Source organism: Panthera leo, assembly GCF_018350215.1.
Source record: "Panthera leo isolate Ple1 chromosome A2 unlocalized genomic scaffold, P.leo_Ple1_pat1.1 chrA2_random_Un_scaffold_41, whole genome shotgun sequence".
In the NCBI taxonomy this organism is placed as follows: Eukaryota; Metazoa; Chordata; class Mammalia; order Carnivora; family Felidae; genus Panthera; species Panthera leo.
Window position 1 is genome coordinate 313,135 of NW_024962216.1, and position 14,462 is coordinate 327,596.

The 14,462-nt window shown below is 46.1% G+C and overlaps 1 protein-coding gene across 3 annotated transcripts in view; it reads left to right on the forward strand.

The window, feature by feature from the left end:
* LOC122212705 (solute carrier family 41 member 3-like) overlaps nucleotides 1-14,462 on the forward strand; it is a 97,994-nt gene that overhangs the window by 58,357 nt on the left and 25,175 nt on the right. For all 3 annotated transcript variants that reach the window (XM_042926665.1, XM_042926667.1, XM_042926666.1), the window contains exons 4-6: nucleotides 3,074-3,145; nucleotides 9,133-9,277; nucleotides 12,505-12,651. In XM_042926665.1, the coding sequence (XP_042782599.1) occupies nucleotides 3,074-3,145; nucleotides 9,133-9,277; nucleotides 12,505-12,651 (364 nt within the window). The remainder of the gene's footprint in view (nucleotides 1-3,073; nucleotides 3,146-9,132; nucleotides 9,278-12,504; nucleotides 12,652-14,462) is intronic.

Here is a 14,462-nt window from a genome sequence, read left to right on the forward strand (position 1 = left end):
ATAGTAGTTTGTAGATGTCCTCAAATCTTTGATACGTTGTTCTCTAGGAGGTGAAGCTGGATTCCCTTGCCTTGAATATGGAATGGGCCTAATGACTCACTAGTAAATAACAGAGTATCGGAAGGGAAACACAGTAAGTTTATAGTGGAGAATCCTGGCAGACACCACCTGAACCAAGGACCAAGGTGAAGGCCACATCTCATCAGCCATGTTGGTATGACAGCTCTCCAGATACCATGTGAAGAGAAAAGCACTATACCTCTGTAGCCTGATTTCCCTCAAAACCGAATAATCTCAGTGTAATCATGAGGAAACACCAGACAAACCCATTTGAGAGACATTGTACAAAATATCTAATCAAGTACTCTTCAAGAGTGTCAAGGTCATGAAAGACAGTGAAAGGTGAGGAACTGCCACATATTGAAAGAAACCAAGGAGACATGATGACTAGCTACATGGGCAGCCTGAATTGACACCCTGGGACAGAAATAGGACACTAGTGAAGAAACTGGAGGCATCTGAATATGTTCTGTCGTTTAGTTAATAAAGTTGTACTAGCCTTAATGTCTCAGTTGATAATTGTCCTGTGGTTATATAAGGTGTTAACATCAGGAGAAGCTGAGTGAAGGGTATATAGGAAAGTATATTAACTTTGGAACTCCTTTGAAGTCTAAAATTAATTCAAAATAAAAAGATTGTCTTTCCCTATCCTTCAGTTTGGTTAGGAAGGATAGTAAAACATTCAGTCCTCCATCTTAATCCAGTAAGTCTTTTTTTTTGTTACTGGAAAATAGTTGGTATATTTGTTATTGGGAAAAAATATACAAAATAATGACAAATTGGGTTTTTTTTATTGTGAATAAGCTAAGTGTCCTTACGAAGATAAAACTCAGTGGATAAGTCAGGATCCTGGCAGGAGAGAGGTGGCACATACAGATGGGAGCTGAGCAGGGTTTAATGAAGAGTTGACCACATTGTGGGCAGGATTATGGGAAACTGCAAAAGGGCAGTGAATCACCCTAGGACTGGCAATAACAGGAAGTGATGATCAGTCTAAGCTGAAAGGGGCAAGAGGATGAGTAGAGGTAGGGATGATTCTCAGAACCTGGGAGAGCTGTAGGAAAGGGCCATCTGGCTGGTGCTGCAGGTCTGTGTGGAGGAGCACAGCCACTGGGGCAGTGGGAAGGGCACAGAGATGCTTATACCCCACCCTCACTCTTGCTGTCCCTCCAGTGACTTTCCATGACTCCCCACTGACCAAAACCAACCAGAAGAAACAGGGCAAGGGAGCTTGTATATGCATCTATATGGGTCAGCCTTCCAGGTACAATCCAGACCCAGAGAGGTGCCCAGAGGATATGTCATCTTCATGGTCTGAATCCGTTAAAGCAACCTGTTACGATGTAGCCAATAAGGAAAGATTTAGAAAATCTAGAACTGAGATAGGACCCCATAGGATTTCACATAGCAATTTATACTTGTAAGACATTAAAAGACATTTTAAAATGTTCAAGTCTGTGTGATCCAAATGAACATTTGGGAAGGGCCTCCCCAAACGTCACCCACTGAGATGAATCTAGGTCAGTCTCCATAATAGATGTCCCAAATTCCCACTGATTTTCTCTTTACATTCTTAGCAAAAAGCCACCGAGCCTGTGCTTGGACTGGCTTTGTCTCTCCAGCTCTTACCCGGACATTTCTGGGACCACCATTCCAGGGTAAAGCAGTATCCATCTACCTTGATGGAGACCTGCTCCCAAGTGCCCCCTCCCTGTGGGTTATCCTGCTAGTCTGGTTCTGCCCTGCTTCCTTCCCTACCTTTTGCTGCCTTGGTCTGTTCCCCACTGGAAAATGGTCCATCCATTCCACATGCTCTGAAATCCTATTTCCTTACCATCTCACCCCTTCTCACAGCTTCTTTCCCTCAGGTCCTCCTCCTTCCTTGTTTGTATGAGTTCTGCAAGCTCCCCAGCCCTCCAGTCCTCCTGCTGCACCTCTTGGCATCACTCCCCATTGAGGACTCCCATCACTCAGCCATTGAGGAAGGAATGCCCTTCTAATTAATACTCAGGGGTCATGGGCCGGTAGCTCCCCCTTATCTGATGAATAAAGGGTTAGAGTTGGTGGATTGATAGGACACAGTAAATGCACTGGTTGAGTCCACCAAGCACCCAGCATAGCATGGAGCAGAGAAGGGAAATGAGCCTGTTGGCCTTACATGTTTGGTGTGTGGCAAGCTGTGTAGCTTCGTTCTGTTCCACCTTAGTCCCTTGTCCCGATGGGTACTCCCAAGGTGCATATTAATCTACCTGTGTGAAGTAAAAGTCACCTGGCTCCATGGCGTGTGCTACACCTGAGGTTTCCATCATGCTGAAAAGAAAAGCCTCCCCTTATTTGAAAATGAAAAGTAATTTTATTTTTTCTTTGGAGTTCAGGAACATAATGAACTAATTACAAAGGAGCTAGAAAAGTATATTTGCTTGAAACCTTTTCTTATCTACATCTTGAATTTTGCAGTAAAATGCTATGAAATTAGAAGCTGACTACCATTTTTTAAAGGAGAAAATTGTATTTCTGATCATGTTTTTTTATCCTAAGAAGGACTTAAACGTTTCTTAAATGGGATGATTTGCAGAAGTGAGATTGAGGAGGTTAGTGGTCAGCTGAGATGTGACTTGCTGTTAGTGGGAAAAGGGATTGCAGGTGCTGAGGAGAACATGGCTGAAGACCTAGCTGAGGATGCAAACCAGCTTCTCAGCAGGGGTCCTCCCCCTGCTGCCCATGGATGAGTTTGAGAGGTGGCTCTGAAATTGTTGGTGACGCTTACCTCTGTGTGTGCTTGAATACTCGAGTATGGGAGAGATGGTTCATGACACCATCTTATTCTCAAAGGGATTTGTGTCTTACCTTCCCATCCCACATCAGTTTTGAAAGTTGGGCAGAATAATTTGTTCTGGTGTTAATGAAATGGTATTTGCTGATTTCTCTCCTGAGAGATTGCCTTTTCCAGGAAGGCTTCACGTGGCTTTTTGACCAGCCAGACTTACCCTTTGCCCTTTTCTTTTCATCCTAGGCCAACACTGGACAAATTGATGACACCCAAGAGCAGCACAGAGTTATCAGCAGTAACCTCGCCCTCATTCAGGTGACTCTCCCCTTTGTCCATTTGATGAATCTCCTTCCTGCTTTGAATCTGCAGTCAGGCCTGCTCCAGGTAGGAAGAGCAAAGACTAAGTGAGCCCTTGTCCCTGTACTCCAGACTGAGCTTTGGGAATGGGCCCCTCGTCCATTCTGTAACCACCAGACCACACTCATATGGCAGCTGGAGGATCAGCCCAACTACAGGCACTGGCACTGGAGTGTAGATGCCTCTTCTTGGAACCCAAGTTCGCTCCAGCTTCTCTACCTCCTTCTTTCCAAGACAGACTTATTGAAAGATTCGCCTATACTTACTTACTCCTGTTTCTCATAGCATGGACAGGGCTAACTGCCTTCTCTTCCCACTGTCTTGACTTAAGCTGTGCTTGCCAAAGTCACTGACATCCTAATTGGTGTACCCTCTGACTGCCTCGTGCATATGATCCTGCTTATAGTTTCTGGAGATTCTTCCTGTCTGGAAGTTCCTCCTTGGCCCCACTCCTGCCTCTCAGCCTGTGCCTTCTCAGCTTTTGCAGGATATCCTCCAACCCCCACACCTTTGTCCCTTAAATGTTTCATGCTTGTTCAAACTTGAACCTCCTTCTAATAGACCCTAGTTGGGCTAAGTTTTTATCTGAGGAGTCTCAGAGTATTACAAAATCAGGAAGCCTAGGGCAGGGGGAGACTGGGAAGAGATTGGCTCAGGACAAGAGAGGAAGTAGTTTGATCCAGAACCTTCTGGGCTTCTTTGGCTGGGGGCAGCCTGAGGCTGCACAAAGCACCTGGACTCTAAGATCAGACAGGCTGGTGTTAAGGCTGTCATTTATCAACAGGTTGGCCTTGGGCAGACCACACAAGACTTGCTTAGCTATATCTCCCTGTCCATCAGAGTAGGTGGCTATCCACTTTACCTCTCACCTGGGTTCTAGAGCCACTGTTTCTGGCTGTCTACGGGGCATCTCCATCTGCCCCTCCCCGAAGCATCCCTGAAACACCTTAGCCAGATCTGGCGTCATCACCTTATCTCCTCACACTTACCTCTTGTGAAGTCCCCAATCCCTAAGAGTTTGATGGTTGAAAGTTCATTTTGGGGGTAGACCCTTGGGCAAATCACCTCACCTTATCTGTAAGATGGTCTGTTGTGAGGTTTCAATCATGTAAGGCCATGGCACCTGGCCACATGTGGTAAACTCCCAATCATAGTAGCTGTGCCTAGTGAGGAGTCTTCCCATTAATCAAGCCTGAGACCGAGTCTCTCTCAGCATCTCTGCTCCTCAACCTTATGACCACTCGCGGAAGAGTCTGCCTCTGAGCTGTACTTGAATCCAGCCCTGCTTCTTTTCTTCCTTGCCTTGGCCTCTTGGTCTCCTGCATCACTGACATCAAACCTCTTCATTGCCCCAGGTTCCTTCCCCTCTGGCTCCCCTCTGCTTGGACACCTGAGTGACCTTTTCTAAATCCTAGAGCTGATCAAACTGCCTCCTCCTGAAGCTCCTTTGTTGGTTCTACTTGTCAAAGTGTAGGCCTGGCCCAAAGGTACTCCTGGTCTGGTCCTGTCCCTTCCACAGCTTCATGTCCCCCACACCTGCTGCCTTTGTGTGTGTGGTTGCCTCTCCTTGGAATGTCCTGTCTCTTCTTGTTCTTCCGGCAATGAAGTTCCAATCAGGTCTCAGTTCCAGCCCGACACCAGGTACTCTTTGGGGCCTTGCACATGCAGCTGCAGCTGACCTGGTTGCAATTCTGTGTGTAGATGTCTGCCTTCTCCACTTGAGCCGAGTCACCTGTGCCGGGACCATGGCCTATGGCTGAACAGCTTTGGAGATTAAATGAGATGCTCGTGATACCCTTAACAGAGAGGCTGGCAAGGGGCAGGTAATAAGTGCCTGAGCTACAAGGTTCCAAATCCTTGGGGCGCCTGGGTGGCTCGGTCGGTTAAGCGTCCGACTTCGGCTCAGGTCATGATCTCACGGTCTGTGAGTTCGAGCCCCGCATCAGGCTCTGTGCTGACAGCTCGGAGCCTGGAGCCTGTTTCGGATTCTGTGTCTCCCTCTCTCTCTGCCCCTCCCCTGTTCACGCTCTGTGTCTCTCTCTGTCTCAAAAATAAAATAAACGTTAAAAAAAAAAATTTATACAAATCCTTGTCCATATGTATGCACATTTCCACATGATCGATTCTCAACCAACATTCATTAAGTCCTGACCTGGGCCAGACACTGGCTTGGCACATTCTGGTTCATAGCATGGATATAAGTTTGTCTCTTCTGTTTGTTAAGGAGCTTAACATTGAGTCACACATGGTCCAATAAATTTCATAATTGAACTTCTAGTAACTTCATATTCTATCACAAATACACCCGACAGTAATATTTAAAATATACCCAAGAGTGATTTTTAACAACTGGTGGGGCCCAGGAACTCAACTAGTAAGACTGAAGTGCAGCCACTAAGAGCTGGTCCAGCAGGGCTATTGCAAACTGTCCAAATTCAGCCCTATCCCACCTCATTCGACCTTCATCACATAGGTGCACATAAAATTGTTTGTAGGCTTCTGCTCAATAAATTACACCACAATGACATTGTTCTCTTTTTGCACGAATTTCTGAAGATAACTTCCCACAAGTTCACAAGGTATGAGCAATTTAAAGATCTAGATTTTTCCAAAAAGGATTATAAAATATTTCAGTGCTTAGTATTAAGTAATAGCACCAGTGTTAATGTTTTAATTATTAACTTCTCCATAACCTCACCAGCATTGAAAGTATTCTTCTAAACTACTTTGTATTTGCCATATAGGTGTATGTGGCCATAGATAATATATGCTATGACTTCCTGTGTTTTTTTAAATATTGTTTTATTTAAGTAATGTCTACACCCATCCTGGGGCTTAAACTCACGACCCCAAAGTCAAGAGTCACATGCTCTTCCAGCTGAGCCAGCCAGGTGTCCCTGTCTTTCTGTGTGTGTTTTTTTTTAAGCACAAAAAGTATTATGCTGTACATATAATTCTGTAACTTGTACTTTTAAGAATGACTTAATGAATGAAAATCACTTAGAATAGCAGATAGCACTTGGGAAATGTCAGCTCCAGTCATTATTGTCATTATTACGTGGTTCTTCGTTCATATGTGCAAATGTTGTACTGAGAAAATGCTAGATCATAAGGTGTATGGGTAAATTGTAGCCAAGTTTCCTCCCAGAATTCCTGTACCAATTTTACCACCATCTATATGTAAGAGAACCATTTTCCCACATTATTTGTCAATGTGTATTTTATATTATCAACCTTTTAGATTTTTAAAAATTTATTTAATGTTTATTTCTGAGGGAGAGAGAGAGAGAGCAGGGGAGAGGCAGGGAGGGAGGGAGAGAAAGAATCCCAAGCAGGCTCCGCATAGATGGCACAGAGCCCACTGCAGGACTCAAACCCATGAACCTTGAGATCATGAACTGAGCTGAAAGCAAGAGTCAGATGCTTAACCAACTAAGCCACCCAGGTGCCCCTAAACCTTTTAAATTTTAATTTTACCTAGTCTGGGGGATAAATATAGTGTACCCATGCACTCATTGATTGATTCATTAATTGGATAAGCACAGACAAGGGCTTAGCACCTGCTGAGTTTCCCACCCACCCCCGCCAAAACTGAGAGGGCACTGACCTTTTCGTAGAGGAACACCAACATCAATTACAAAGAAATAAGATACCTACTTTCAAATTGGGATTAAATTTTTTTTCCTATTACTTGGGAAGCTGGTCACATTTTTGTTTGCTTTTTAGCCATTTGTATTTCCTTTTCTGTATCTTGTCAATTTATACTCCTTGTACATTTTTCTGTTGGGTTGTCTTTTTTAAAAAGTTGGCGTCTGGGTGCCTGGGTGGCTCAGTCCGTTAAGCGGCCGACTTCGGCCGTGATCTCGCAGTCCGTGAGTTCGAGCCCCACGTCGGGCTCTGTGCTGACAGCTCAGAGCCTGGAGCCTGTTTCAGATTCTGTGTCTCCCTCTCTCTGACCCTCCCCCGTTCATGCTCTGTCTCTCTCTCAAAAATAAATAAACGTTAAAAAAAAAATTTAAAAAAAAAGTTGGCGTTGCTTGGGGTGCCTGGGTGGCTGAGTCTGTTAAACATCTGACTTTGGCTCAGGTCATGATCTTGCAGTTCGTTGAGTTCAAGCCCCACATCAGGCTCTGTGCTGACAGCTCAGAGCCTGGAGCCTGCTTCAGATTCTGTGTCTCCCTCTCTCTCTGCTCTTCTCCCACTCATGTTCTGTCTCTCTCCCCTTTAAAAATAAATAAACATTAAAAAACCAAAAGTTGGCATTGCTTTGTAAAATGGACTTCATGATTTTGATCACTAACCCTTTATTACTTATAAATGGAGATATTTTCTCCTGCTCAGTTTCTGTCTTTGAAGTTTGTGGTATCACATAGAAGTCATACTTGGATTTATATACAGCTTATTTCATTTTTCCTCAGAGATTTTACACATCTTCAGAAGGAGTATTTCTCTAATCCAAAATCTGAAACACATTATCCTATATTTTTTCTTTTCATACATTAGGTTTTATGTTTAGTGGGGTGTGTGTATGAATGGTATAATGTAGGAATCCTTTTTTTTCCCCTAGATATCCACTTTTCCTTACCCCGTTTATTCAGTACCCATCCATTCCATACTGATTAGAAATGCCACCTTTATCATATTAAATTTCCATATATAAATTTTCATCTATTCTTGATGGTGTTCCTGGACTCCAGTCTGTCCTGCTGATCTATTTGTCTATTTTTGTGCCAGTACCACCCTATTTTAATTACAGTAGCCTTAAAACTAAATATTGATAATGAATGTGCCAAACTCCCTCTTGATCTTTTTTCTCAAGGTGTCTTGGCTGTTCTTGCACATCTATTCATCTTTGTGGAACTTAAGATAAATTGTCAAGTGCCATGAAAAGTCTTGTTGGGACTTTCACTGGAATCACGTGGGTTAACTTGGGGAACATTTTCATCCATATATATGGTAGAGTTCTTTGTGTTTTTAGTCTTCTTTAATAATACAGCATGTTTCCATTGAGACATTTGAATTACAGTTGATCCTTGAACAATATGGGTTTGAACTGCATGGGTCCACTTATAGGCAGATTTGTTTTCATAAATACAGTACTGTAAATGTATGATTCCTTATGATGTTCTTAATTTTCTTTTCTCTAGTTTACTTTATTATGAGAATACAATATATAATATAGCATACAAAATATGTGTGAATCAAGTTTGTGTTACGGGTAACGCTTCTGATCAGCAGTAGGCTGTTAGTAGTGAAGTTTTGAGAGAGTGACAAGTTATACACAGATTTTCAACTTTACACAGTGTCGGTGCCCCTAATGCCAGTGTTGGTCAAGGGTCAACTGTACTGATAACATGCCAGTATTGATACTGAGATCTGGGCACCTCATGGTACTGGCCTGCATGAGCAGCAGAGGTGTGACGCCACTGAGATGAGATGGGAATTGCAGCCGGGATGGGGGAGAATGGAGAGAAAGAGGGCCACCAGCATGAAGGGCAATTGCCAAGGAAGGTAAGTCTGGGAGAGAGACAGAGTGTGCACAGAGACTTCCAAGGCGTAGCTGTGGATCATGGAGTTTCCACATTGCAGGGGAAGTTGCTTGTCTGAGCAGCTGGGGGTTACAGAGCACTTTTGCCCAGACCAGTGAGAGGAGCCATGAGCAAGAGACTGGTGGCCCTTGGCCAAGGGCTGAGTAGGAGGTGAAGATTTTGTGATGGAAAATGGCATCAAACAAGTTCCAGAACAAGAAAACAATAGTTTTCAAGGGAGTTGGATTGAAGCAAGGTGTTTGTTTTTTCCAGGTTGGAGGGGCTGTTGGCAAATTTTAGGGTGAGGAAAGGAGGTTGGGTGACCTCAAGGTCAGAGAGGAGGCAGAAGCAAAGGCAGGGAGGAACATTGATGGTCAGAGACACCTTTCCTCATGTTTCTGATTTCTGCCCTGACAGGTGCAGGCCACCGTTGTGGGGTTCCTGGCTGCTGTGGCCGCCCTGCTGCTGGGTGCTATGTCTAGGGAGGAGTTGGACTTTGTGAAGGTGGAGTTGCTGTGTGCCAGCAGTGTCATCACCGCCTTTTTCGCTGCATTTGCCTTAGGTGAGCTGTGCCCCCACCCCAGTTACCACCCCCTCCTAGCTCTCTCTGTCCTCCATTCCTCAGTACTCTACTCTCAACTCTTTGTGTTTCAGTTCCTTGAGATGTGGAAGATGGGTGTACTAATGGTGGGGCCTCACATGTCCTGCCAGAGGGTGGGGGAGAGCCTATTAGTTAAATCTCCAGGCCCTACCTTATGGATGGGCAAGGAGGACAATGAGTCCTTTCCTAGGCAATGTATGTGCGCAGGAGTGAGCTGCTGACTCCATTTCTCTTCCCTCTGCTTGTTCAGAGAACTGGCTTTTGCTCAGTGGACACATTCATCTGTTCATCCATTCTCCATCCATTCATTCACTCATTCAGTCAGTCAGTCTTTAAATGTTACTTGAGCACAGCTTGCGAATGGGCCTGTGGAAGATTCTGGCATCTGCAGTCCTGTAGGGAGCAAGACTCTAGCATTAGCCTCAATTTCATCTCTGCAGAGAGGTCTTTTCTGACTCACTCAAGTTCTGCCCTCCGTCCTTCTTCCCAGCTGCTGACATGATCTTCTGCACTCTGCATCTGTTTTCCTTATTGAGCACTTATAAACATCTGCAATTGTTCACTTCATTTTCTTCATTCTTTTCTGTCTCACCCCTTTGCTAGAATGTCAGCTCCTCAGAGAGGTGCCCTGTTAGAATAGGGCTTCTCCTATTCTACTCCTGTCACACCGCCTGTCACACACACATCAGATGCTTCCTCCATGTCTGCAGAAGGCGGAACACACAAGGAGTGACAAACAACCCTGTCTTCAGGGAGCTCACCCATTTCAGGGGCAACCACAGTTGCCATGCAATTACCATAGAATGTCCCCCCATTCACTCCTTACTCAGTACTTACTGAGTATCTACTGTGTGCCAGGCACTGATGCAGTGGAGGGGATGCACTGGTGAGTAACTGTACTGTTTTGTGATGTGTATGTTCTGGTTTGGGGTGAGACATCAGTATGCAAGCACATAGCAAATTTCAGCTAAGTGCAAGTGTCTCCTTTTTGAAGCCTCTCTGATCAGCTCTCTAGCATTACACCCCCATTCATAGTCCTGCTTTATTTTCATGTCCTTTTTTTTACTTCAAATGCTTGTTCACTTACTTGTGTGCTGTCTGTCCCTCCACCCAACAAGCATTTACTGTATGAGCCCAGAGCCTGATGGCTATTTTCAACACCTAAAATAGGCATATTACCAGCTGCCAAATGTTTGCTGAATGAGCGGACTTCATTTTGGTTCTCTTCTGGACTGCATGTCTGAGTGTCTCTCGCAAACAATGTGCACGTATAAGAAAGAATAAGTGCTAACTGGGAATTGGATTTGCATTTACTCTTCTGTTCTTCATCTGCTCATGAAACACCTTTGAGCTCAGCTCTCTGTAAGGATAATGTGGCGGGTTATTTATTGGTTTCTCTTCCTTCCTGTGCTAGTGTATATAATCAGGATGGAGGGTAAGAGTGCAGAAACCCAGGAGCAAATTCATAAACTGCACTTCCCTGGGCAGACGGCTCCTGGTCATGTACCTATGCCTCTGCAAATGGGGCAGGGGCTAGGGTGCCATCACTCAGTCTGTCCAAGGGAAGAGAAGAATGAGTATGCCACACCTTGTGGAGAAATAGAGCCCAAGAGATACTTGATATGAAGTCTCTGAAAACAACACAATCCGATGATTCCAGAGGCCAGCCCTGTTCCTGTGGAGTCTTGTAGAGAATGCCATTGCTAGCTCCCCATTTTCCAGATGAGGAAAGTGAAGCATAGATGAGGGGTGAAGCTCAGCAGCATGGACATAAACTGGGTTGTCCAAAGATGTGTAGAAGTTGAGGAGCATGGCTGGTGGCTCATAGTGTGACCTCAGCATGACTGCTGTAAAGCCAGGTGGTGGTGGTGGTTTTTAATAAGTGCTCTCAAACTGGTGGTTTCTATGTAGTCCCTGTTTTTCACCAGACCACCAGCCACACAGACTCAACCTCACTTAGAACTGGCATTTCAAAAGAGATAAAGTAGCTATGACCTGGTCACAAAATAGGGCACAAACTGTGGCCAGTGGCAGCAGTGTTAGTAGACCTTGAGGTGATAATTCTAATTATATTTAGAGTTACAGAGTAGTGAGTAAAGTATTAAAACACCAAGAGCCAAGATAAAATGGGTCTTTTTAAAAAATGTTTATTTATTTATTTTGAGAGAAAGAAAGAGTGAGTGGTACAAGCTTAAGCAGGGGAGGGGTAGAGGGAGAGGGAGAAAGAGAGAGAATCCCAGGCAAGCTCCATGCTGTCATCACAGAGCCTGACATGGGGCTCGACCCCACAAACCATGAGATCATGACCTGCGTCAAAACCAAGAGTTGGATGCTTAACTGACTGAGCCACCCGGGAGCCCCCAATGCTGTTGGATTAAGTCCTAGGCAGTAGATGAGGGCTGGAAGATTGCATGTGTCAGTCATCTCAGAACACAGAGTCAGAACACAAAATAGGACCCAGGAAGGTATAGAGGCCACGAGAATGTGTCTCTTGGGTTTCCAGTGCTATACCCAAAAATTTACCCCCACTCCCCGCTGTTAGAGGTTACCTGCTACCTTCGCCCAGTGGTGGCCCTGCCAGGATCCTGAAATGGGCCTGTTCCCCAGAGATGTGGACCCACTGACAATGCTGTGCTGTAGTCTGCATGTGCTTCCCCTGCCTGCCTTCCTGTCTCCCACTGCGGGTGGCCTACATGCCATCTCGTGGCTCTCCCAACACCCCTGTGGCCCCCCATTCCCCCTCACAGGCTTTGTCCCTAACAAACCTCTCACGTGGCTAATCCCACTGGGGCACCTGTGTCCCCAGGGACCCTGACAGACACAAGAGGCTGTGCTCTGCCCCTGGGGCTCTATTGCTCAGAGTGGTTTTGGAGTCCTCTTCCTGTCAGGGAGCAGCTGTGAGTTTCACATCTGTAGTTTCTGGTTTGGGAGCCTAGGAACCACCTCCCTGCTGTCTCCCCCATGGGTTTGAGTGTATCATCAAAGCTTGCAGGCTGCTTAACACCACGCCCGCAAGTCGCAGGGTCCACCCTACTGCAGCCTTCTCAGGCTTAAGCATAGTGGGGAAACTGAGTGTTAGGGCAGCCTGGCTCCAGGGGAGGGCTGTGTGGATAGAAGCAAGTTACTGAGCAGCCTCCTGACCACTTTCTCGTCCTGTGCTTTGAGTTTCTTCTGCCACCTCCCTGCAGGAATGCTGATGGTCTGCATAGTAATTGGTGCTCGGAAGCTTGGGGTCAATCCAGACAACATTGCCACGCCCATTGCTGCCAGCCTGGGAGACCTCATCACGTTGTCCATCCTGGCCTTTGTTAGCAGCTTCTTCTATAAACACAAAGGTAAGAGGTACCCCTTGAGGTGGGGCACACGAACAAGGCTGGGTCCAATGTCGGCAAACAGCAAGCTCTCCCATCCACTCAGGTCAGCAGATAAGTTCAGTCTCCACCTTAGGGCAGGGGTATGCAAGGAGACCAGGGAGGGCCAGAGGATGGCCTGGCCACTTCAGTGCGCCCTCATAGGAGGGTTAACAGACCCTCCATGGGTAAGGCATGTGTCACACCAGACACATACAAACCAGCTGGGAAGGGACTCCCAAGGAGGCATGTCATAGCCATGGGCAGCAGCATATGCTCTCCCTGCTGGTGTGAGGCAGGAAAAGCCCAGGTCTCCTCAGAAGGTGGCCAGTGCCCTGGTCATCAGCTAAGGAAGGCGTTCACACCTCTTGTATGACAGACCCTTGTGGCCAGAGGCTCTGACTCCACCAGGGGTCTCCCTAGATCTGCCCTGGGGGCACACTGAACATGTTCTGCCCTGGGCATTGTGGACAGGTAGCATCTCCCTTCCCCAGCAGTCCTAACCTGCTGACTACTCCCCTCTGAGCATCACAGTTTTTGCTTTCCACCTAAGCTGGCTGCCCACAGTTGTTTGGATCTAGTAAGTGTTGATTCTGTGCATGGTCATAACCCCAAGTACCTGGGGGCAGGTGGCATCAGTGAGTGGAGTGGACAGTGAAGAAGATGGTGGACAGCAGTGGGGAATGTGGTGACACTTATTTGGAGGAAATACCTAGACACAGGCACAGACACAGCGAAGCTCTGGCTTATCGTTGCCCTGTGGGAACTCAGACTCCGGAGCAAGAGAAATCACCCAGTGCTTACATGCTGGCAGCTGAAGCAGACTGACAGAATACCTGTGATTTAGTGTGTCTGGGCATTGAGACCCTCTCCCTCTCAGCTCTGGGACCAGCTCCTTGTCACCCCAGGAACTGCCTGCCACCAATACTGTTTGATGATTGGGAGATCCTCAAAGTTCCTGTAAGTGGCAATGAAGATCTAATGATAAGATAACCTAATTTTATCTTTAAACCATAGTGAATTTAAAACAAGACTTGTGTGTGGGTTGGTTAATCGAGTTTTACTTATAAAACAAATTTGGGTCACTGGTGTTTCCAGACCCTTCTTCTCTGCCCTACTGTGCATGTTGCAACACATGACTTAGTAGCTGTTGAATCATCGTTGGGTTGTCCAACCCTCAGATTAGACTGTGAATTTATCTTGGGTGCACTTACAGGTTCACTGGGCCTGGCACATATGAGATAAATCTTCACTGATGAAGAATGAGCTGCTGACTGGGTCACCTGTCAATGTAGTTGGGAAGACAAGCCATGTGTGGGGGAAGTATTCATCATGGTGGTGGAAAATATGAAGTGGAGCCTCTGCCAGGGCTCCTGAATCATTCTAGAAAAATCAGACTGAAAAAATGTCCTAAAAGCAGCACTCCTGTAGGCTGCTGCTTCCTAGAGCTTTTGAGACTTGCTTAGAGCTTCCTGGGCCTGTCTCCCACCTCCTGGGATGGCAAAGAGGCTGGCCCCTTCCATGATGAGTTACTTTGTCTGTAGTCCAAGTTGAGCACCTGTGGCCTGTGCTTCCATGTAGCTGCCCAAGGAGATGGGCCTCCCTATGGCAGAGGAATGAACCATGATTGTTTAGTGCAGAGAAAGACAAGAGGGGAGGGGTCCTCCTAATGATGCTGCTCATAGAAATGGGATGTGGGGCACAGACCTACCTGCACACCTCTGCGTGCTGGGGTCCACTTGGCAGAGGACTGTGCACCACCTGAGCCTGTCCTTTAGAGGTGGGGCTGGGGGTGA